Below are 25,453 nucleotides of genomic sequence, written 5' to 3' on the forward strand. Positions count from 1 at the left end.
TTGGAGGGGGACCTCATGGAAAATTAATCAAGATGATGGCAAATTTCTCCATGTCAGAAGCCATGTCAGAAGTGGCTTAAAAGAACACAGGCTATTTGGTCTGGGGGAGAGAAGATCCAGGAAGGACAAGACAAATGATCTTAAAATATTTGAAAGTTTTTCATGTAGACCTACAATTAGTGGACAGGGAAATACATATTAGATCATTATTAGAAACACATTCCAGCCTTTAAAGTTATCATAAAGGTTCTACATTTCAAAATTGTTCCAAATTTCTGGTCATCAGCGGCTCCAAAATTGCTCCCTTGGCAAAGATGAAGCTGGCCATTTTCAAGGACGTTGGAGCATCCACTGGGATGACCAATCCAGAAAATGCTATTGAGAGGAATCAGTATAAGATGCAAGCATTGGATCAGATGATCCCCACAGACCTTTTCAAAACTGACATTCTAGGATTTATTTGTGCCTTTTGTTGTCCTAGCATTTTTCACCTCAGCAAAACAATGACAGATTTCTTTCTCTATCTAATCTCTGATTTTGCCCCCAATTTATGAGCTGGATATTATCATTTGGTTGATTATCTGCATAATTATTATTTTTCAAATGTAAAAATTTTTTTCAGGGCAATACTCACATCAAAAATTTTCTTGACCACTTCTGTCTGGATTTTATCGAAAAGATCAAAGTCCTTTTCTTCTACCATCTTATCCCGATAAACCCGATTTGATTCATGCAGATAGAGCTTTATGAGGTCCTGTGTGGATTTTATACATTCTACTGAGGAGAAGAGAATGCCCTTTAAAGAGAATAGAGAAAAATATCATGTGAACAATAATTTAAAACTGCAATAGCTATAATTAATTGAACCAGTTATGTGACAGGTACTGGACTGGAAGTTTTGCCAGATAATAATCATTCAACCACCATGATGATTCTACAAAATAATTTTTACTATATTTATTTTGAACAACATGGAGATCGGGATTCAGAAAGACAGGAAGTATGTCTATGACATATATATAGTATGTGACTTTAGTACAAAACCAGAAGGGTTTGAAACCAGGTCTGCCTGACTTTAGAGTCTAAAACTCTGACCATTACATTCTAACTAACCATACTGAGGAGAGAGGTAGCTTCTCTGCTGTATTTCAATTCCCTAAGCGCCAACTCAAAAAATAGGCTGGGGAACAATGGCTTATGTAAAATCAGGATGATGACAGAGGGCTGGGATGACTATAACTAACCTTTGCAGGTCAGCAATCCATTTATCTATAATATGTTCTCCTTCTATACACTATAGGGACTATTCCAAATATTTACTATTCTTTTAAAATTTCTCTGTTACCTCACCTCTTTCTGTTACTATTTGTCAATGTCTTAGTCTTCTTTTTCATTGAAAAATGGAGACCACCAAGATTAGAGTCTTTCAACAACCACAACAGGTCCTTAACTTCAATCTCATTAGACCTGGGTTTCCCCCCATTGCTTTCTTTTTTATCATAGAGGGAAAGGGGCTATTTAATTATTCCTCACCACCACAAAATAATGCTCTGACTCATGAGCATGGCATAAAGTTCTGGTCATAATGGGACCACTAGTAAGCTCCTCAAGATCACTCTTATGATTTCCCATAAAAATCTAGATTTCAGTTTCACCAAATTAAAATTATTTTCTGACACTGCATAATTTTTTTGTCTTCATGCTTTCTGCTTTTCTTGCTATGCTCACATTTCAAGATCCAATTCAAGTGTTCTCTCTTTCTTAAAGTCTTCCATGACACTTTCTTCCTGCCCAACAGCATTCCCTCTGATGTGTTCCACTTCACCCTTTATATGTACATCTATTTGTTCCTAAAATCACTTTTCTTTGGACAGGTTTGCTTCTTTCAGTTCATGATGAGTGTCTCAAAGGCAGGGAAATTGGCAGACTTCATTTTGGGTATTGTTTATTTTTATTATTGTATTATTGGCATCTAGCATGGTGCCTGACATATACTAGATTCTTAATGAGTGCTTGTTGAAAGAAAGAATAGACTAATACTGAATCCTTCAATTACTGTAACATAGCAAGAACCTCCATCAAGATTGCTGCTTTCGGTAGGGGCAGAATACCTGATTATAAACCAATCCACTGAAGTCAACTACAAAAGATGGGAAAATTATCTTTAAAGTTTCATCTTTTAGAGGTATTAGGGAGTAACCAGGGCAGCGGGGACTCAAAGAGCTGAATTCTAGAGAGAAGAAAAGGAAGAAAGATGGACCCTAAACCTGGCACTATTTCTTTTTCCTTTGGACATTTGCCAATTCACAACTAATGACTTACAGGTTCAGAAACTAAAAAGACAAGGAGAGACAAATGACAGGTTAAGATGCTGAGCAAACTTATCTCAAGAGGTAGGAAGGAGGAAAATTGAAGTTCAGGGATTACCTAGAAGAGGGTCATGGTGAAAAACCCCAAGGAAACCCCTCAAATGGTTATACACTAGGAATATGAGTGAATCACAAATCATTTAGTCCTCACAGAAATTGGAGTCTAATTTCAATCTTATCAGTCCATGGCAGCAGCTTGGCAGAAACAGATGCAGAAGTAATCACTGAAGGAAAATAGCATCATCTAAACCCTCAAATTATCTGTACATTTTAAAACACTTAATGTCTGGCAATCAAACAAAAATTACTGGGAATACCAGGTGATACAGCCAAATCAAGAAAAAAACTGACCCACAGAAGATCTAGGTACTGGGAATTATCAGACATAAACTTTAACAAAACTATGATTGATATGATCAAGACATTAGAGGACATCAGGTAAAGAACTTCATCAAAGAACTGGAGTCTTTAAAAATGAATCAAATGGAAATTCTCAAATTAAAAATTACCCCAAATTATAGTTAATGAAATTAAGAGCTTATCAGTGGGGTTAAGAGCAGAATGGACAGAGTTGAAAATTGAATTAGCTCAAATGAAGAGAGAGTAACACAAAATATTCAGATTGAATTACAAACAGAAAAAAGAATGAGTGTCAGGGACATATGAGACACATAAGTCATATATGTGTATTAGAATACTAGAAGAAAAGAGAGAGAAGCAGAAGCAGCATCTGAAAATATATTGGCCAGAACTTCTCTAAAACTGGAGAAAAAATACAACTGAAAAGAAAAGACATCAACCCAGATTCAAAAGTGCTATAAACACTAAGCAATATAAATACAAAAAAGAGCACTTAGGCATCGGGGCATATCAGTGAAATTTTTGAAAATCAAAGACCAACAGAATATCTTAAAAGTTGGCAACCAAAAAAAGAAAACAAACAAACAAACAAAACAAAAAAACCCTAAACGTGTATTGTCAAAGGAATGTAAGACTTGAGAGATAATTTCTTAACCAAAACATGGAAGCCAGGACAGTAGAAGGACCCCCTCAAAATACCAACAGAAATAGCTGCCAACCTAGAGTTCTAAACTCCCTTCCCAAATTCTTTTTAAAAATAAGAAATAAATGTATTTCCAGTTAAATAAAAAACTGAGAGGTTATTTTGTAGCAGAATGGAGCATACACTAAATACTAAAGTAGTTCTTCAGGCAGAATGAAAATGATTCCAAATGGAAGAATCAGAAATGCAACAGGAACAAGAGCAAGGGGAAAAGTAATATGTGAGTAAATCTAATTAAATGTCGTCTTGGGGCACCTGGGTGGCTCGGTTGTTTTCACGTCTGCCTGTGGCCCAGGTCATGATCCCAGGGTCCAGGATTGAGCCCTGTGTTGGACTCACTGCTCAAGTGGAGCCTGCTTTTCCCTCTCCCTCTGCTCCTCCACCTACTCACTCTCTCTCCTGCTCAGTCTCTTTCTCAAATAAATAAATAAATATTAAAAAAAATGTTGACTAAGACAATATTAGTGTAGTATGGGTTTTCAATATACACTGAATTTAAAAAATAACAATAGAATAAAAATTGGAGAGATGTAAATTGTTCTAGGAATCTTGCATTATATGGCAACTGATAAAGTACTAATTTATAAAAGAAAAAGGGACAAAATGATGCATTTGGTAACCATTATTAGATGACCAATAAAAAGACATCTGCTAAAAGAGGGAGAAAATAAAAGAATAAAAAGTAATTGGTTTGATAGAGTACAAAAAGATGAGAGGAAAGGAAACATAGAATAGGTAGAACAGGGGCGCCTGGGTGGCTCAGTGGGTTAAAGCCTCTACCTTTGGCTCAGGTCATGATCCCACTGTCCTGGGATGGAGCCCCGCATCAGGCTCCCTGCTCAGTGGGGAGCCTGCTTCCCCCCCCCCTCTCTGCCTACTTGTGATCTTTCTCTCTCTGTCAAATAAATAAATAAAATCTTAAAAAAAAAAGAATAGGTAGAACATACTGAAAACAAACAGTATAAAGTAGATTTAATCCTAATATATATTATATAAAATAACATCAAACATAAATGAACTAAATATTTTAATTTAAAGGCTATGATTATTAGACTAGATTTAAAAAATCAAAGTAGATGTTGCCTATAGGAGATATACCCTCAACATAAGAAAAAAAGAGGCTGAAATAAGAAATTGAAAAACAATACAGCATGAAGGAATTGGAAACAGTATGGCATGAAGATATGGATTAAAATAATGAGAAATAGCCACCTTACTCTACAAAACCGACTTTAAAGCAAGAGCCATTTAAAAAAATAAAGCAGTGTATTTAATAATAAGAAAAAGATCAGTCCACTAGGAAGATACACTAATTCTACATGTGTGTGCACATAAAAACATGGCTTCCAAATACATAAAGCAAATATGATGTAAACAAAAAGAGAAATGGACATGCCCACAATCGCAGACAGAGGTTTTTGCATAACTTTTTTAGAAACTTACAGAACAGGTTGTCAAAAAAGCCAGTGAGGGATATAAAATATTTCAATGACATGATTCACAAATTTGACCTAATCGACATATTGACTCAACCACGCTCAGCACCTGAAGAATGCACTGTTTAAGAAGCCACACTGGTCAGACCTTTCGAAATAAAGCAGATCTCAACAAATTTCAAAGGAATGAAATAATTGAGTATATTTTCTGACAACAATGGAATTAAGCTAAGCATCAATAAGAGAAGGATAACTAGAAAATCTCTCAATTCTAATAAAATAAAGGAATATATTTCCAAATATCCCATGGGTTAAAGGAGAAATCATAGAGGGAATTAAAAAATATTATGAAGCGCATGACAATAAAAATATAACATATAAAAGTTTGCATGATACAGTATATGGCATAATTAGTGATAAATTCATAGCCTTAAAATGAATGTTTTATAAGAGCTGAGAGGCTGATGATTGATGACACAAGTAGCTATGTCAAGAAGTTAGAAAAAAAGGAGAACCCAAACCTAAAGGTATGAAGAAAAAGATTATAAGGAAAAGATCAATTATTAGTAACATAAAAGCAGACAGCATATACAGACAGCATATAAAGCAAAAAAAGGATATCATATGTATATACTTATCAGTTTCTTTGAAAAGATTAGCACAATTGATAACTCCTTAGTAAGACTGGTAAAAGAGAAAAAAAAAGAGAAAATGAGAAAAGTCACAAATAATCATTATCAGGTATAAGAAAGAGGAGATAATGTCAGATACAACAGTTATCTAAAAGACAATCACAGGATATTATAGATGATTGTATGGCAATAAATTAGAGATTGAGAACATTGATATCCTACAACTGACACACGAAGAAATAGAAAATCTGAATTGTCTAATGTGTACAAAGAAATAGAACTCATAACTTAGGTTCTTCCACAAAAATACTCCAGAGGGGTGCCTGGGTGACTCAGTGGGTTAAAGCTTCTGCCTTTGGCTCAGGTCATGATCCCAGGGTCCTGGGATCGAGCCCTGAATTGGGCTCTCTGCTCAGCGGGGAGCCTGCTTCCTCCTCTCTCTCTTTGCCTACTTGTGATCTGTCTGTTGAATAAATAAATAAAATCTTTAAAAAAAAAAAATACTCCAGAGGGTTTCAGCAGTAAATTCTTCTGACTTTTCAGGAAGGCTCACTACAGTGTTTCCCAAAAGCTTACTGAGAGAGAAAAAGGGACCACTTCCCAATGCATTTTAGGAGGAAAGAAGAATTACAGGACAATCTTATTAATGGAGGTGCAAAAAGCATATTAAAAATAGCAAATGGAATCTGGCAAAATATGAAAGGCTTAACATGTAGCAATTAAATTGGGTTGATTATAGGAATGCAAGAGTGATCTAAGATTCAAAAATAATCAATGTAATTTATCACATTTCCAGAAACAACAAGAAAAAAAAATCGATGTAATTATTTTAAGAGCTACAGAAAAGTTGCTTGTTAAGTTTCAACATATACTCATGGTTAAAACTCTTAGGAGACTATAATCAGGAAGGAATTTTCTTAATCTGGCAAAGAGCGTCTTCCAAAACCCAGAGTAAGCATCACACTTAATGGTCAACTAGTACAAGCTTTTTTTCCCTAAAAGTAGGAATGCAACAAGAATCCATTCTCACAACTTCTCTTCAACATTTTACTGGCAGTTGTAACCAGTACAGTAAAACAAGAAAAAGAAATTATATGATTAAAGGATTGGAAAGAAGGAAGTCATCACTAGTATTTTTTACCAATAACATGATTGTATATGTAAGTATAAGCATAACACTGAATGAAGTTACAAAGTGAGTTAAAAGTTACAAAAATAATATTCTATTTTGATAACATCCCAAAATAGGCCAAAAGAACTTAGGGATCAGTTCAAGTAGAAGTCCACACAGCATTTACCTCTGGGGGGTGGGGTGGGGCAGAGAAAAACCAAATCAAAGAGAGAAAAAAGGAAGAACTTTAGGGATGTGGGAATGTTCTGTTTTTCGATCTAAAGATCTTGATCTCATTCTCATAGTTCTGTTAAGTGTGATGACTGTGATAAGTAACCTAGTTGTGAGCTTATGACTTGTGTGCTTTCCTACATGTATATTATACTCTGATAAGTTTATTTTTGCAAAGAAAGAAATTTCCATTAGGACCCTTTGGCCCTACCCACACCTGTGTCTCAGCCTCCCTCCTTCTTGGCTCTCCTAGGTATCAGCCAGGGATGAGATGTAGAGGGCAGGGAGAAGCACCGACCGGGAACCCCAACTTCCTAGACTGTCTTTTACAGTGACCTGTGCTATCACTTGGAGTTTATAATCCCGGGAAAGCCAACTGCTGAGGATGCCCAGGAGTTAAGGGCTGAGTCGACGTGAGCCCACCGAGCACAGACTCTGCATCCCCTTAGTCACACTGGAATGGGAGCCCTTAATGATTTCTGCTACTCCGAGCCCCTGATCGTGCCCTGATCAGGACAGTGAGGGAAGTGCAGGGAAGGTCTGAGTTGCCGAGCCTTGGGTCAAGCCGAGTGGAGGAAAGCAGCGTGCTCTCGAGGTGACGCCTGTCTTCTCACAGGCATTTAACAGATCCCCCCCACCCCCACCCTGTGTCAAAGCTTCCATCATTAGGCCTTCAGGCAAGGAAGAGGGGAAGGAGGCAGGGGAAGCTGTGGTCAAGCTTGAGCCGGAAACTGACCTCTAGAGGAGGAGGGCGGGGGTGGGGGGGCTGTGTGGCTGCAGGGAGGCAGGCACTCCCAGGGAGGGATGCATTTTCCTACCCACTCTTGTGGCAGGTGGCTGACAGCTGGCAGGCTGCCGAAAGCCTAGGGGATCACCACTCAGGCTGCCCGAGTCAGGCAAAGACACGGGCTGGGGGGCAGGGGAGCGTGTGGAACAAGAGACCTTCCCCCTCCCTTTTCCCCCCCCCCCCCCCAGCTTACCTGCCACTGTAGAGCTGAAGATTCTAGCTTTGGGTCTCAGTACTGCTGCGTGTGCAAACACGACTGAGGTACTCGATTTCTTTGTGGCACAGCACTGTCATTTCCCAATTGGAAAGAATCTGTATTTCACCTTACCCGGTCGTTTTGAGGATGAAACTGTTCGCTAACAGATGTGTAAGGCCTCGGACTGTGCTCCGTAAATATTAGCTCTTGTTACAGACTCTATGTGGGGCCCACTCTGGCCTCCAGTGATCTTTCCGATCTCGTCTCTCAGCGGCCCCCTCCACCTCTCCCTCCATTCCCACGGGGCCAGATGCTTTCCTATTCCTTCCAACGACAAGGTGTGTACTTTCTACCTTCGTGACCATTCATGCTGTCACCTAGCTGATAACTTCCCCGAACCTCTCTGAAATTGGTATAACAATGTGCATCCCCAAGGCTTGTCATGAGAATACAATTCAGGGTGTGAGGGTGACAAGGCGTCTGTCCGGACAGGAGTGGGATGGTTCTGATAAAAGACACTTGAGGCTCTCCTCCCTTTAGCTCTGCCCTATGAGTGATGTGAATTTGCTCTGACAATGTGAACTCCCTTCTCAGCATTTTGGAAATGCAGAGGGTGACTCCCCCACCACGCCAAGCTGCAGTGAGGTGTCAGAGAGGGGGTGTGTGATAACAGAGGTCTTTCTCTGGGATGCCTGGGGGGCTCAGTCAGTTAAGCCTCTGCCTTTGGCTCAGGTCATGATCCCAGGGTCCTGGGATTGAGCCCTGCATCGGGCTCCCTGTTTGACAGGAAGCCTGCTTCTCCCTCTCCCACTGTCCCTGCTTGTGTTCCCTCTCTCGCTGTGTCTCTCTCTGTCAAATAAATAGATAAAATCTTAAAAAAGAGAGAGGTCTTTCTCTGTTAATACTCAAAAGATGAGAGACGAGAGTGGGCACGCACAAACTTGGTGATTGTCCTGCCCTCATGCTACAAGGCTTCGAGCGTAGTCTTTCTTGCTGCCTCAACTACCTTATGCTCGTTTTCTTTGTCGGAAGCACAGATGAGATGGGCAGAATGGTGTGGAGGACGGAGGGTCTGGCCAGGAACCCAAAGACCCAGGCTTGTGTTCTAGTTCCTTCACTGGCCGGCGGTACGCTCTCAGGAAAATCTACAGAAGCCCTGGAGGGTCTCTGTTTCTCCTCGTGTTTAGCAGAGCTAATGTCTACGAGGGGTCCAGGACCCAGGAGGGCTGTCCTGAGCCAGCTAACGCGTGTTCTCAAAGCCCTGCCCTCATGTGGGTCTCGGTGTCTGCACTGGTAGGTTCAGCCCTTCTGGAACACAGCAATTAGATCTCTGAACTAATGTTTAGGGAATTTCTTCTCTTTCCAACCAAAACGCCTGGCTGGACCATGCAGGCCCGGTGTTCTCACGGTCGGAGCCTTTGCCAGTCTGAGGTTCCCCAGAATCCCACCTGTTCAGGTAGGGCCATGGGTAATGAATTCCAGATAGCTGTACCCGCTGTGGTGGGGCCCGCCTCCCTCCCTGGTCAGTCAGACAGACATTCCCCTCCAGGTGTGGCCTCTGCTTGGTGTAAGAGGCATCCTTCTCTTTTATCTTTTCTCAGGGCTTTCTGGGGGAGGAGTCTCTCTGAGAAGCAGTTTCTGCAGATTCCTGTCCAGGATGGGAAAGTCGTGGACTCTCCACACCCCGTGAGGGTGGTGTGCCTGACCAAAAGGAAGAGGGGGCTGGGGTTTGCCGCACTGCCCTCTGGGCATTTTGGCGGTCAGGGTCAAGCAGTGGAAAGCAACAGGCAGAGACAGGCCATCACTATTCAGAGGAGCAGCTCAAAGAGAATCAAATGGCTGTGGCCTGGAAAGGAACCTAGAGTTTTTAAACCGAGGCCTCCCAGAGGCTGGCAGATGGTGTCTTATGAATATTCCAACATGGCTTTTTTTCAGGAAGCAGATCTCTCTTGCATGACTCAGGGGACGTTCTTTTTGTGCCCAAGAATAATGGGTATAGCACCAGGGCCTGCAAAATAGTTTTCTCTGCTTTCCTTCCGAGGCACAGTAGAATCATTCTATACCATTTTCTTCAAGGTGCCGAGCCTTCTGCAACCCAAAGGAATCAACTTAAAAATGTGTCCTGGGGAATGGTGTCATCGGCAGACAGAACTCTATCTGGTTGATGTCCTTCCTCGAGGATCCCATGGTACCCTGTTCACCTGTTTACTAGCTCATGATTCCAAAGACCTGTGCGTTGGCCTAAGAGTTTGGTGTTCACTCTTGTTTTACTAAGAGTGTAAGGGACCAGATCATCACTGTGTCTCTTGGCAGATGGACTCACCTGGAAGATGTTGGCAAAGTCTCTGAGGTTGAAAATGTAGTGGAATTTGATCGCTGTGGGTAGGAACGTGGTGGCGATTTTCTGGTGGAAGGTCAGGGCCAGATTGATGAGCTGGGGGCTGGATTTCTGTAGGGATGCTGGGAAATGTCCAAGCGTCAGGTGCTGAGTCAAGATGGCGCCGTAGATGGAGGCCAGGGCGTCCGCTCCCGGGAAGGAGAGCACAAACACACTGAAATGACGCTGCCCAGGGGAACAGGATGTCAGAGTCATGAGTTAGAGTCAAAATTGCCTCTTGGGGATTTGGGTAAAATAATGAGGAATTCTTAGAAGGGCTTTGGATTCTATAATCTGGTCACATGCCTCATGCTGAACCTACAGTTAGGTTGAATCTAAATGACTAGAGCGGTAGTGGGTTTTGGGCCTTTAGTCAAAGATGTCCGCAGGTAGGAAGAGAGCAGAACTTGAACTCAGAGCATTCGAGTCCCAACAAGTATTTGATACTGAAAGTCCGCATGAGAGACATTTCATCTCTCTGAAGATGAGCCAAATCAGATGGACTCCATGACACCTTCTAGCTCAAAAAACTTCATGGCTCTGGGTCTGGAAGTACCTTTGTCCCCGGAGAAATGCAAATCAGCATCCTGTATGATTTGCCACTTTCAAAGGCTGGACAGTGAAAGGGCCAATGATTACTTGTCACTTAGTGATACCTGCTCTGGTAAGGTAGACTTTATTCAGGATTTGGGTACCCCGGCTCCCCCCCATACCTGCAGGCGTGGGTTGATGGTGAAGCTGCCTGCAGTGGGGTTCATGCAGGAAACGTACTGCACATTCCTGACCTCCTTCAGGGACAGCTTGTTCCGATCATACCTGGAATGGACAGAAACCACAGTGAGAGCTGGGTGAGGGACCAGGCAGGTGAATACCTTGTCACGGTGAGGTGGGATGTGTCCTACCATTCATGAGTTTGGGTGTTAAAAAAAAAAAAAAAGTCAAGATCCATTGGTAGAGATTGAAAAAGGACAAGAGCCTAGGCCCAAATCTAGAGGGATCCAACATTGATGGGAGTAGTGGAGGAGAAAGAAGCCATAAAAATGGACTAAGGGGTAGGGTGGAAATCCAGGGTATATGGGCCCCCAGAAGGAGAAATCAGTCAAGCACGTCCAGGGCTGTAGAGAGAGGAAGACAGCAACCCAATCCAATGGGTCTGTTGGATCTTACAGAAACAGAGAGTTAGGGGTTGAGCAAGAACCACCATTCAGTAAAGTGGAAAAAACAGAAAACAGGTAGTAGGGTGAGCAGTGACAGGGAAGGTGAGGAAGTGTAAACAGAGCAGAGACATTTGGCTTTGTAGGGAGAGAGAACAGGCCAATAGTTTAAAAATGGTGTTTCTGAACACAATAGAGGAAATCTAGGTGAGTCTCCATATTGAGGAGAAGGAACTCTTCAGGAGATGAGGGGTGGTTAATGCAGGAGGTGGAAGAGAGTAGAAGCGAGGAGCTGGTGATGGTTCAGTTTCAGAGAAGGTGTGCCAGGACTGGTGAGAAAGCGAAGCAGGGGGGAGCAGGTAACTTGTACAGATGTGGAAGAAAAAAAACAAAGATGGCGCCCGTGGTAGAGGTGGGGTGGGAAGCTCACAGACAGTCCCAAGGCATGAAATAGCCATTGCTGAGAGTGGAAGCGTAAACATGCCAAGGCGACAGGGCAGGGTTTCCAGGGAGTCCCTACTGCTCATTGAAGTCTGAAGTGTATGTGTAGGGCTGAAGGGTCCCAGTACAGTCCAGATGCTGGTGTGGATGCGGATGGCCATACATGGCAGGCATCCCGCAAAGACGTGAGGCATGACTGAGAGGCAACTTGGGGCATCATCACAACCATCATTCTCTCCAAGTTAGTTCCCTCTTTGCACTGACCATTTTCTCAGCAGTTAATTCAATGCAGGGTAGAAAGGTGGGCCAGAGTGGGGTGTCCAACCATGGACTTTTATTTTTTTTAAAGTTCAGACCTTTCGCCATGAAAAATTATGCTGTTTGAAGAGACAGTGTGAGACTCTGTGAGTCGCTCCAAAGGAGACACAGGCCGCGAAGGTCTGCCAACCTCTCTGTGCTCCATAGCGTGGGGGCTGTTCTCACTCTAGTGCCTGCTTAGGGCTGTGGGGCCACAGTGGGGGATGGGAGTAGTGAATTCTGATTTGGGGGTTTGGAGAAGGCAACTTTTGAGGTGAACATTGAAGAAAAAAGTAGGCCTTTTTCTTTTTTTACCTTTAGATGAGAGTGCAGCATCTTCCTGGACCAAACTTCCCATGTAGGCATGAATGCCCATTGGAAACTCCCCAGGAAACAGAATCCCATGAGGAATGTGGTTTGCTATGGGGTTTCTCACTGAGCACCAGCACTCACCTGTGGTTTGTGGGTCCAGCAGAATAGCCTTCAGCCGTGACTTAGGCCTCCTCCACTCCCAACCACCCCATGGGCCCCAGGCCCTTTGCATGCCTGCTCTTACCAGTGGCCATAGTCCAGATGCTGCCGGATGATGGTGTGGGGCTGCACGGTTCCATAGGCATCCACTTCCGGCATGTTCATGTCATCGATGAAATAGATAAGCTTCTTGTGGCCTGGGGGGCCATAATTTCGGCCAGCCTTCTTTTCTAGAGGCTTTTCCAGGACAGCTGAGGAGATGAGCCAGTTAGTGAGGGAGGGAGGTTCAAACCTCAGATGCCAGCACAGAGAGAGAACAGGGGTGAAGGGCAGGCAGTGGTGCAGCCTGCAAACAGCAGCACTTACTATGAGATCCGGGATATTCTATGGGACCAGCGGTGACGCCAGGACTCAGCTGGTAGAGGGCGACTGCATCAACCAGGAGTTCAACACCTTACAATGTGTCCTGTGTCAAGTCCTCGCAAACATGCACAATCTCACTGAAGCCATGCCACATCCGTGCAAGATTAGTATGACCATTCCATTTTACAGGTGGGGACACTGAGGCACGGAAGAACAAAGGCACTTCTCTAAAGTGAAGCTGGGGTACAGATCTGGAGCAGTTCAATTTCAGAGCCCATGCTCCACCTGTCATAATTGTGGTCCCCAGTTTTCTTGACTTATGGAGTAGAAACAGAAGAAACCTTCACAGTCGGGAGGCCTGGGGCTCGACCCTCAAAGAAATCTATAGATAATTGGATCCTGGGTAGACCTGCCTCCTCTGGGTCACACAGTGTAGGAGCACAGAGGCTCTGTGGCTCCCAATCGGGGTGGGTGGGGGCCCCTTCTCCCCCCGAGGGATAAGACAGGAGTAGTGGATAGCTTGTCAGCAGAGGTCTCAGAGAGTTCTCCTCCTGGGGTGAAAAACAGCCTCAGGGAATTTCCCAGAAGCTTCCAGCACCCTGAAGGACTCCTCTGCTGCCTTCAGGTTAGTATCAGGCTCCATGCACAGAATCTCAGCACCTTTCTGGAGACTTACCTAGACTCTTCTGGAATTGTCCCTTCACAAAACACCCTGCCCAGCCTGATGGGACTTGTTGAGAGAGACCTTAAGTAATGCAGTAGAGATCTATATAATTTTTTCCCCCAATAAAGCAATTAAATATGTATTGCGAGAACTGACACTTATTACAGCTGGAAGCTCTAAGAACCATCTGATTCCTTCTCTTGAAAAACAAGTTTGTAAACAAGGAGAAAGTGTCAATAGACATTTGGAGGTGACAGATAGGAAGACAAGTTCCTTCAAGAAGCTTGAATATTCTAATTTTCTGGCCCTGAATTAAAGTAAGCGTTTCAAATATGAATTAGATTTAAATTTAATTAGCATTCAATTAACATACCCTATCAACCAATTAATCACCCAACACCTTTTTTCCCCCTAAAGATATAACAACTATATACGAGATCTGTCAAAATGAAATATAACTAATGGGCTGCCAAGGACATGTTTTTGAGAACAGTCCTTCTACTAGGGAAAATCTCCTTTCCCCAGAGCAGTGATATTCAAATCAATCCCTGGAATGAGGCAGACCCCTATAATTTGGGTTGATTAAGTCTTTTGCTTCTAAAGGATTGTTGAGGAGGAAAGCATGTCAGTTAGCAAGTGCGAACACACTGGGTCACCCCAAAAGGAGGATGTTAAGTCCTCCAGGGAGGGAGGAATCCCTTGGGAAAGGCACATACATTTTTGAACCCCCCATGACTAAGCTCTCCTCCAAGTCACATCTTGGATGGCATGGGGGTCAAGTGATTGTTTCCAGGCAGAACTGGGGGACAGGGGTGGATCTCAGCATTAGCAAACAGGTTGGTGGTGAAGGCACTCAACACGTGAGAAACATAAAGAATTGTCATCCTCCCTTCAATCTTCTGGGTTCTGCCTTGTTGTAAACAAGTCCTGACAATCAAGCCCATACCTGGGTATGGAGTTCATGTGCTCCATCTCTTTTCTTTTTCTTTCTTTTCCTTCCTTCCTTCCTTCCTTCCTTCCTTCCTTCCTTCCTTCCTTCCTTCCTTCCTTTCTTTCTTTCTTTCTTAGATTGACTGATTGATTGATTGCTTTAGAGAGCACGAGAGAGCAAGCATGAGTTGGGGGATAGTCGGGGAGGGAGAGACAGAACCTCAAGCAGACTCCCTACTGAGCGCAGAGCCTGATGCAGGGCTTGATCTCACGAGCCTGAAATCATGAAATCAAGAAAGAAATCAAGGGCTGGACGCTTAACTGCCTGAGCCACCCGGGCGCCCCCATCGGCAACATCTTACCTAACTTCTCCACAAGGACTGGCCTCACATTCAGTCAGTAGCCATGTCCTGTGCCAGCTGCCTTCTGCTTTTAGTCACATAGTTCCTTCCGCAATATTTCAACACCATTGTGGATTTGAGGAGCAATTTCCATTTCAAAGTGGGTTCCCATCTGTTCTCATTTCACTGTTTCCACCATGACCACCCTTTGGCCATAGGCTCTCACCTGCTAGATCCACCCAAGTGACCTCCTGCTTTCGCTCTAGATCCTGTCACTATGTAGCATTCCCAAAAGAGCAGACAGGAGTCCCCTTGCCATGATGTGAATCAGATCCTGCCAGTCTCCTGCTTACAACTCACCTGGTGCATTCCATCCCGCCTGGGGCAAAAGCCAGTCTGGGTATGTCCGTAAACCTTGTATCTCTGTTTTTCTCTCTGATGCTCCCCTGTCCACACTCTCTGCTCCAGCCGTCCTGCTCTCTTACACTCCCTGCCACAGGGCCTTTGCTCTAGCTGATGCTCCCGCCTGCCATCCTTTCTCCCAAAGGTCAGCCCAGTTTGCTCCCTCTTTTCCATCGGGCATTTGTCTGCTCAAATGCCATTTCTCAGTGAGTCCTGCCCTGCACTAGGGCCAAAGTTAATTCCTCACCCCTAATCCCCTGTGCCTGCTTCATTTCTTCTTAAAATTTCACTTAAAATGCTCTATATTCTACTTATTTGTCTTATGTATTATCTTATCCTCTCCACACTATAAACTCCATGAGGACAGGCATTTTTCTGTTTTTCTGTCCTAACCCCAGCACCTAGAACATTATCTAGCACACAGTAGGGTGTCTGAAAGACACTTACAAAGAAGTGAATGAATGAATTTTACGACAAACCCCATGAATGGCAATGAAAGACACATTACTGCCATTTTGTAACTAAGAAAACAGAGGCTAAGGCAGGTTACGAGTCTTGCTGGAATTAGGATCTAGGTCCGTAGATAACTGATTCTAGTGCCTCTCTCATCCATCTCTTAGGGAGAGAACCCTTAGAAGCCCTCAAACCCCAGTCTCCATCTAGGGCTGCCCTGGCCATTCCTGTCCAGGACTCTACCCAGGTCACCTGGTGTCATTGTACCGTGAACCAGTCAAACGCTCTCATGACGCGGCTTCTGCCCCTGACAACGCCCCAGTTTGGTGAACTCACTGCCTGACCATGTTTTTGACAGAGATCCTTAGCAGTAAATCCTGTCCGGCTTCACACCGATTTTCCTTCCCTTGGAACTCTTTTCTTCCCGCGTCGTCTAGTTTTTTCATGAGTTAAGACATTTCCATTATTACTGGAAAGGCTTTGCATTTTTTCTCTCCAAATGTAACGTGCTCTTGCACGACGCTTGCAAAAAGAATACATATTCAGGATATAAAGATTAAAAAAACACAAAATCATAATGATGAAAGTGAAAATTATCTGGGATTCGATCACCCCTCAGGAGCTATTAGTTTCAATATTGTAATGCATTTTATCCCAGTCTATTCACTCTGTTCCATTTCTCCTTTACAAAATCAGAATTATACTGCACATTCTATTTATATATATATTCAACCCATGTGCCGTAAACATCATTATGTAAAAACATATCCTCCTAAAACATGATTTTAATTGCTGCACTGTGTTCCAAAATTTGGAGGTACCAAAATTTATAGGATGGTTTCTCTGTTGTCTGAAACATATATTGTATTCCTTTTTTTTTTTAATACTCTGAAACTACCTTCGCTTGTCCTGAGCAGTGTGTCCTGCCCACGAGGTGACATATCTTTTGTGATTTCATCTTGTGTTATCTCCTTTTTGAAAGACAGCAAGGCAGGTGGACAAGAGCTGTCAGTAGTAATGACGGAAGTGTGATGGGGCTCCTTTGAGGTCAAGAGTCTGATCTTTTCTGGTCCTGTCCAACCTCAAACTTCATGAAAAGGTTATGGAGAGCCCTATTACACAAAGGTTCTGATGCCTGAATTCCTAACCAATTAGGGCAATTAAGCACTCAAATATTTGTTCAACTAATAATTTAAATCACAGGTGGCTAGTCAAGAGAATTCCAAATTGCGAATAGCATTATCTTCAAGCCTCCTCTCTTTGTGCTGTGAATATAAGCCCGTGGAGGACTTGGCACATTTCTTTGCTTCTCCTTTCTCTCTTTCTAGATCATCCCGTCTATGGGTTATTGCAAATTTCTTTAGTTTTAAAAATTACTTATATTTTCTAAAAGAATGAACAGAGGCTTCGAGTATTTAAGCAGACATAAAACAGACCAATTAAGAGACTTAACAGGGATTCCAAAAGAACACCGGAGAAGAAACGTTTTTGGGCCCGTCTGTCATCACAACCAAATCAAAATGTATTGCACACTGTCCTTTACGAACTGCCTACCTGAAACCTCAGAACTAAATCTGTGTTTAATGACAGCAGCCACGTCATCCTGGCTTACTGGAACAAATCCGCCTCTCATTTTCTATGAACAGAAATTTCCCGGCCACTAAATTCTAAAGGGCACGTATTAGGGATACTTACAAAAGGGATATCAGGTTACAGAATGGGCATAACCTTCAACTGGGGTTTCACAGGAGATATAAAAGTAACTTAAAATGATCTTTGATCATACTAACCCTGAACAGAGCCCAAGGGTAGATCATTAAATTGTAATGCGGGAAAGGGAATGAAAGCAATGCGGTGGGTTTGTGGGGGTTGCAGGAGCTGGGGCAATGGGGAGGCACGTGGGTCCCTGCCTCCCTCAGCATGAGGTGTCAGCATTCTAAATCTGTGCTTTGGGCAGCTATTGGAGAGAAGTCAATAGAGAAATCTGATGTTTCGATGACTACCTGAAGGGCCTATTTTATTTACTATCAAAGGGAAAGATATCCATGTGCTCTAGATATCAGATGAACAGAAGCGGAGCTGGCATTCTATTATGGAAAGCGAGAAGCATGACTTACAGTCTTATCAAAGCAGAATGAGGCTATAAGCTCGATGAAATAAGACAGCTTGGCTATTAACCCATTGTGTGACTTTTGGGGAAGTCACTTAACACCTGCAAGCCTCATTTTTCTCATCTTGCCGAAACAGAAAACTACTGGATCTGTCATGGACACCATTTCCCAGTTCCTTCTCTTTAGTCACTTTCCAGCTAGGGTGACCATGTTCCAGATCACTGGGGATTCTGGAGAGCTGCTATTTCCTGGCATGGGCACTAACTCTCCCCTTCATCTTTTTCTTTTTTCCATTTGGAATGCAGATGTGATGGCTGGAGCAGCAGCCATTCTGCCACCCTGAGGGAGCAACTGCGAGAATATAAATTATAGCATTGATATCATTGAGCCATTGATTTAGCATTCGCATCTGCCTACCTCAAGACTTGTTGTTGCATGAAAAAAAATGTGTTTATGTCATTATTCTCATATTTTCTGCTGCATGCAGGCAAAGGCATCACTGACATTGTCTCATTGGATAGGGAGGGTTAAATGAACCAAGAGGGTAAGACCCAAAGTTTGGCACAGTATAAACATTACATAAAACATGTCCTTTATGTCCTTTAGTATAGTTGAAGTTAACCCCCCTAACCACCTCTTTTGCTTGTGTTCCTTTTGTTTTGGCAGTAGGGTTTTGAAATTATTGCGTAGTATTTATAGATCCTTAAATTCAAGAAGGATTTGATATTATTATAATAATAGCTTCCATTTACTAAGCCCTTATTGCAAGCTAGGACCCATTCTGAGTGTTTTACATACTTTATCTTGCTATTCAAGAACAAAAAGAATGAACTGTTGATACGCTCAACAACATGGCAAATCTCGAGATCATGCTGAGTGAAAAAAACAAAAAGGAGTGCATATTATAATTCCATTATAGACAATTCTAGAAAATGCAAACTAACCTATTGTGACAGAAGTAGGTCAGTGCTTGTGTAGGCTTGGGCACGGTGGAAAGATAAGGGGGAGAGGCACTTTCAGAAGTGATGAATACGCTCATTATTTCAACTGTTGTGATAGCATCAAGGGTGTGTAAATATTTCAAAACTTATCAAACCGTATACTTTAATATGTGCCATGTGTTGTAGGTCAATTATAACTCAATGATTTTTTTTTTAAAGGGAAAATGTCGAAAATCTGCTGCCTTTAGTGGGAAAATGGATAAACAGGCTGGTTTATTCACACAATGGGATCCTGCACAGCAGTAAAAAACAGTGAAATAGATGTACATGTATCGAAATAGACAATGATTTAAAAAGTTGCTAAAGGAAGTTACAGTATGATATATGTTTAAAGTGTAATTGTAACACAACATTGTGTATTTTTATGGGTACATATATGTACTAAAAGTGTAAATCTGTATCTTTTCACGTGTCTGTCAGCCATCTGGATGTCTTTGGAAAAAGTCTAGTCATGTCTTCTGCCCACTTTTTAATAGGGTTATTTGATTTTTTGGGTATTGAATTGTCTAAGTTCTTTATATATTCTGGATACTAACCCTTTATCAGATACATCATTTGCAAATAGCTTCCCTCATCCCATAGGTTGCCTTTTAGTTTTGTTAATCATTTCCTTCTCTGTGCATAAGCTTTTTATTTTGATGTAGTCCCAGTGGTTTATGTTTGATTTTTGCTTTCCTTGACTTAGGAGACATATCTAGAAGTTGCTTCGGCTGATAAAGAAGTTACTATCTGTGTTTGCCTCTAGGATTCTCATGGTTTCAGGTCTCCCATTTGGGTCTTTCATCCATTTTGCTCAGCATCACTGATCATCAGGGAAACGTAAATCAAAACCACAATGAGCTATCACTTCACATCTGCCAGAATGACTAAAATCAACAACACAAGAAACAAGAGGTGTTGACAAGGAAGCAGAGAAAGAGGAACCCTCATGCTCTGTTGGGAATGCAAACTGGTGCCAGCCACCGTGGAAAAGGGCATGGTAGCTCCTCAAAAAAGAACTATCCAAGATTCAGCAACTGTACTCTAGGTATTTACCCAAAGGATACAAAAATACTGATTCAAAGGGATACACGCACCCTGATGTTTTTAGCAGCATTATCTATAATAGCCAAATTATGGAAACAGCCTAAGTGTTCATCACCTGGTGAATAGATAAAGAAGATGTGATGTGTATAAAATAGAATGTCACCCGGCCATAAAAAAGAAGGACATCTTGCCATTTGCCGTGAAGTGATGGAGCTAGAGAGCATAATGTTAAGTGAAATAAGACAAAGACCATATAATTTCATTTGTATCTGGAATTTCAGAAATAAATAAGAAAAGGGCAGGGGACTGGGGAGAGAGAAGCAAACCAGGAAACAGACGCTTAAGTATAGAAAACAAACAGATGGTCCCCAGAGGGGGGGTGGTGGTGGCGGGTGAACTAGGCGATGGGGATTAAGGAGGGCACCTGTGATGAGCATGGGGGCAGGGGTAGTTAGGGAAGCTCTGAATCACTCTGCTGTACATCTGAAGTTAATATTACGCCATGTGTTAACTGGAATTTTAAAACTTAAAAAAAGGTGTAAGTTTGAAATGATACACAGCAACTCCGGTCTTCAAAGACAGGCCCGGAGGGAAGATGGGGGTGTCTTCTCAATGCTCAGATTCACTGCAAGAATGACAGGGCCGTAACGTCTGTGAAATCTGGGCCGGGGATACATGGGCATCTGTTATATATATATATATTTGGACATTTCTGCATGCTTGAAATAGTTCTTAATTTTTAAAAAAGTTTAACGAATTCTCCCAGGTCCTTCTTTGCATCCAGTTCCCCTGCCAGGGGCACCTCTTATCAGTTTATTATATGTCCTCCTGGAGATAGTCTAATTATATGTAAGTATAAAAATATATATAAATATTTTAATGTATCTCTTTTTTTTCCTTCAAATTTTAATTTAAGTTCTGACTAGTCAACATAGTGCAATGATGGTTTCAGGAGTAGAACTCAGGGATTCATCACTTACATACAACCTCCTGCGCTCATCACAAGTGCCCTTAATACCCACCACCCTTCTAGACCATTCCATACCCAACCCCCTCCACCAACCCTCAGTCTGTTTTTCTTTTCTTTTTTTTTTTTTTTGAAGTAGTCTCCAGGTTCAGTGCAGAGCCTAAGTTGGGGATCGAACTCATGCCCATGAGCTCAAGACCTGAGCCGAGACCAAGAGTCGGATGCTCAACTGACTGAGCCCCCAGGCACCCCCTGTTCTTTATCATTCTATCTCTCTTTAAATGTGACACATTTTGGAGCATACCGTATATTCTCTTCTGCATCTTGCTTTTCTCATGCAACAAAGCTGTGGACATAGTTCCAACTCTGTTCATACAGAATGTCCTCTTTCTCTGCAATAATGCTTGGCACTCTGTCATGTGTATAATTAGGCTACTTCTCACCATTTGCCTCTATAGACCCGATAAAAATGCACATTTTGCACATGTGTCTGGGTGTACCACTTGCCCTTTGAAGCAGATTGCTTCACAACACATTCCATCCTTTTGTAATTACACGGGGTCTTAAGCACGGCCAGCAATGCAAACACTCAGCTGCAAAAAAAGGCAAAAGGAGGGCTGGGGTCAGGACGTGGGTGGGGGAATCTGTCTCTGTCCAGGGCAGAGCAGCTACCCTTGGAGTTCTTATAGCTCCTTTTTGAAAGTTTCCATTTCCTATTGCATATCAGCTTTCTGGCTCCCCCTTTTCTAAGTGTCGTGGGCCCCCTTACATCTGCCATTTTGTTGCGTCTAAAATGTTTTAGGCTGAGAAGCCAAAGAAACAAAGTTGTTTGGATTGTGAGCAAAGAAAGAGGCAAGAGGGTCCAATAAGGGAATTCAGCATTTTTTTCAGAGTCGAGGGTATGACCTCTCTTGCGTGGACTCTGGCATTTTCACTGGCTCCTCTGGGACTCTGGGTGACTCCTCAGTTCCTACGTGCTTCTGGATGGGTGAGGTTAGAGACCCCTGCCTCATCCATCCTTAGTGTGGAGGATGGATGGGATCCAGAGGCTGCTGGGGAAGTCACAGGATGCAGAAATGTTGCATCTGGTGAGGAGCAAGGAGCCAGTGTTCTCCTGGGTCTACTGACAGCAATCTGATGCTTTTGGATAAATCTGTGTTCCAGCAGGTGAGGAGGGGACAGTCCTCCAGGTTAGGGGCCCAGAATGAGAGAGAGGGAGGTCTGGGCACTGCAGGAAGGTCATCTACCTTTCTTTGAGTATAAGTTTTTATTCTCCATTTAAAGTATTTTTCTACACGAAGAACCCTCATACTAGGATTCCAGAAAACAACTCCCCCAGAATACTCGAATGGTCCCACTAAGGGTAAGAGCACTAATAGCAAACATTTACTGCTGTTTTCAAAGTATTTTCTTGCCAGGGAGGCAGGGTTAACTTCAGGGTTAAGAGCACAGGCTTGGAAGTTGGACTGTCTGGGTTCAAGCCCAGGCTCCATCACGTACTGTTTGGCCTAGGGTAGCTTACTTAACTTCTCTGTGCTTTGATGTTCTTCCCAAGAACATGGGGATGATTCAAGGACTTACTTCATGGGGCTGGACGGGACTAGATCATTTATCAATGTCCAAAATCCCGATCTCAGGTTGGTGCGTGAAGCATACTTGGTGAGTGCTTGCTAAACACCAGTTGTTATTAGCCTAGTTGTAAGCAGCGTGAGTCGGAGTGAATGGGGAGGTCTGATCATCTGATCAGTCGCTGGACTCCAGGCTTACAAATGAGTGCAGAGTCCTGTCGTCCCGTGAACAAGAGCAGTGTTCAGGCGTGAGCCAGCCAGGCATGGTGAAGTCTGCTTACGACCGCTGGGTCCCGGTCACATGGCTGCTGTCGTGGCATGCCATGATGGCGCTTGGGGTCTTCTGGAGTAAGGACACAGCTAGCGGTTTACTGGAGCTGCCTTCTGAGAGCTTACTGGTACAACCGAGGGAGTCTTGCCAGCTGGGTTGTTAAATCATTATTTCAACAATAAATTCAATAAACTTACAACCAGTTAACTTTTCTTAAAAACAAAGGTAGAGATACTCAAAGCTCATCACATCTCAGTTATTTTACCTTGTCCTACCATCATCTGTGCCCTCGAAGTTATTTTTGCCTACCCTATCTGGGAAGTGGGAACACCACACAGGGGGCGCTCCTATACCTCTCTTCCTGCCCACCGTTTGCAGACTTCGCACTGGAAGCTGGAAATGGGCCATGGTTGGAGTATTTATGCTACAGAAATTGAGATAGATTTTGTTGCCCACACAGATTTCAGAAAGTGGTGGACAAAACACATTAATCGTGCAGATTAAACTTGAAAGTGCCTCACGCCTACAGATGTTTACATTGTGAAGAGCACAAAAAATCCACATACTCTTCATCTGCCTTCGTCTCAGGTCATGATCCTGGGGTCCTGGGGTTGAGTCCTGTGTCGGGCTCTCTGCTTGGTGGGGAGCCTGCTTCTCTCTCTCCCTCTGCCCCTCCACCTGCTTGAGCTCACGTGCTCTCTCTCTCTCTCAAATAAGAAAATGTTTTTAGAAAATGGCATATTCTTTGGCTATTCAAACAGAAGATGCTCACATCACTGACCAATGGTGAAGTCCTAACATGAGTCTCCGTCGTTTCACGTTGTCTTCCTTGTTAACGTTCATGTGTGAATGACAGGTGCTTGTTGAATTGGGACGGACTGTGTGGAACATTTAGGAATCCGGCCAGGGATGCAGCCCAGAGGCTCCCTTGACAAAGAAATGGAGAGTCTCTCTGTCACCGAGGGGCTCTGGCTGCCTGACTGCACTGAGAGGCAGGGAGCAGACAGTGGGACCCCGACCCCAGAAGACCTGGCAGGATAGGCAGAAGGAAGGAGGGAAGTGAGCTGTTCTTTCTGTGGGAGCTGGGGAGGCAGAACACTGCCAATACCAAGCTGGGTGACTCTGAAGTTCTCGCTAGGGTGGGGGATGGCGCGGAAGGATGGGGTATATGAGACGGGTCCAGGCTGAGCAAGAGGAAGTTGCAGTGAAACCTGTTTTGCAAGTCTGCTAGCCTACAGCCTGGGTGTTGGACAGGCAATATGCCAGGCTTACTTTCCCTGTACTAAGCTATGGCTTCTGATTTACCAGTCTGCAAATAGTCCGGTGCCTGGAATTCCTGGTCTGTGGTTTTGCATTGTGGGTGTGGCCATGCACTGTGGTCTCCTGCAGGAAGCACTGCCCAGGTGCAGGGAGAGAATACGAGCAGGGCTTCCCCCGACCCCGGCCCTACCGGTGCTCTCCCATCACCAGGAACTTGGCTCGGGCACCCCTTGAAAAGGGAGCTGCTCCTAGGGGTCAAGTAATGAGCATTTCTCTATACTGTTTCTATATACAAGGAGTCCCTACAGGTAGTGAGAGTCAAGGAGAAAGTGACTCTAGAAAGGCGAAAACTCCTTTTTTGCGGGGGGAGCCTCTGACCCACTCAAGAGCCCAGCACGTCAACTCCCCATGAAAAGCAGCCCCACGTGCTCAGAAGGCTGGATGCATCCTGCCTGCCTTGCTGCTTGATGGTGACCTTGGGCGATTGTGTACATTCCCCGAGCCTCAGTTTCCCTATCTCTAAGACAGGAAGGGCGAAGGAAATGATCCCTAGAGCCGCTTCTACAAGCCTGTGGCTCTCCTTCGCTGGGTGTCAGCGCTCCTTGGCATCCAGGTCCTGAGAACTTCTCTGTGTTGAACCCCTGGCCTGGGAGGGATCTGAGAGGCCAGGGAAGAAGGAAGGAGGCGGGATGAGAAAGTCCGTGTTGAGGGTGCAGGAGAAGTGGAACAGAGGTGCTGGGGTGGAGAAAGGACAGGAGGGGCGAGAGGGGAGTGTGGGCACAGGGGACGTCAGGCCGAACAGGTGCTGATGCTTTGCTCCATTTCCACGTCCAGGCACGTGGCCATTCAGACACCCCTTCCCCCAGCCCCCAACGTCCACGCGTTCCGGGCCCTCACCTTGCAGCATCGCCGACGTGGTGTAGTAGTTGAACGGCACGCTTTTCACCAAGTACTCCTCGGCGTCCAGGCTGGCCAGCTTGGTCCCCACCAGCACTGACTTGCCCGTGCCCGCAGTCCCCACCAGCATGACAGGCCGCCTCCGCTGCACGAGCCGCTCTAGGAAGTAGCACACTCGGATGGTCTCGCTCGTGTGCACCAAACAAGCCTGCGGTGAGAACACAATGAGTGTGCCAGGGGCTCATGGGAGTGACAGGGGCCTGGCAAGAACTTTCTGGAGCATTTCAGAAGAGGCCTGGCAGTGCTGGTTGGCTACCACGGGCAGGAGGGTCTTCCTCCTTCAAATGCAGAGTAAGACCATCCCATAAGCTCTTTCTTCTGGGTGGAGAGCACGTCCTCCCCCCTCTGCCAGCTCTGTCTGCCTCCCTGCAACCTCCCTATAGGTTTGGGAACCTTCTACCCTGCCATCTCCCCACTCTGTTCCCCAGGATGCCAGTGGAGTCTGGTAATCAAGTTACCTAGTCTTTGTGGGGGGTGCTATGGGTCTGTGGGTTCCTTGCACTAGGATTTCCTCTTGAAAATTGGGTAGCGGAGGATGACTAGTTATTGCAAGGTTAAAATGCTTGGCTGCTTA

General features: G+C 44.0%; 1 protein-coding gene across 1 annotated transcript in view; it reads right to left on the reverse strand.

Moving 5' to 3' along the window:
• The window catches only part of DNAH9 (dynein axonemal heavy chain 9), a 314,812-nt gene that overhangs the window by 137,960 nt on the left and 151,399 nt on the right, over positions 1 to 25,453 (reverse strand). The window contains exons 38-42 of the mRNA XM_059380821.1: positions 24,820 to 25,027; positions 12,651 to 12,816; positions 10,916 to 11,018; positions 10,149 to 10,388; positions 635 to 796 (exon numbers count right to left, since the gene is read on the reverse strand). Coding sequence (XP_059236804.1) covers positions 635 to 796; positions 10,149 to 10,388; positions 10,916 to 11,018; positions 12,651 to 12,816; positions 24,820 to 25,027 — 879 coding nt within the window. The remainder of the gene's footprint in view (positions 1 to 634; positions 797 to 10,148; positions 10,389 to 10,915; positions 11,019 to 12,650; positions 12,817 to 24,819; positions 25,028 to 25,453) is intronic.

This window comes from Mustela nigripes, chromosome 16, assembly GCF_022355385.1.
Source record: "Mustela nigripes isolate SB6536 chromosome 16, MUSNIG.SB6536, whole genome shotgun sequence".
NCBI classification, from domain to species: Eukaryota; Metazoa; Chordata; class Mammalia; order Carnivora; family Mustelidae; genus Mustela; species Mustela nigripes.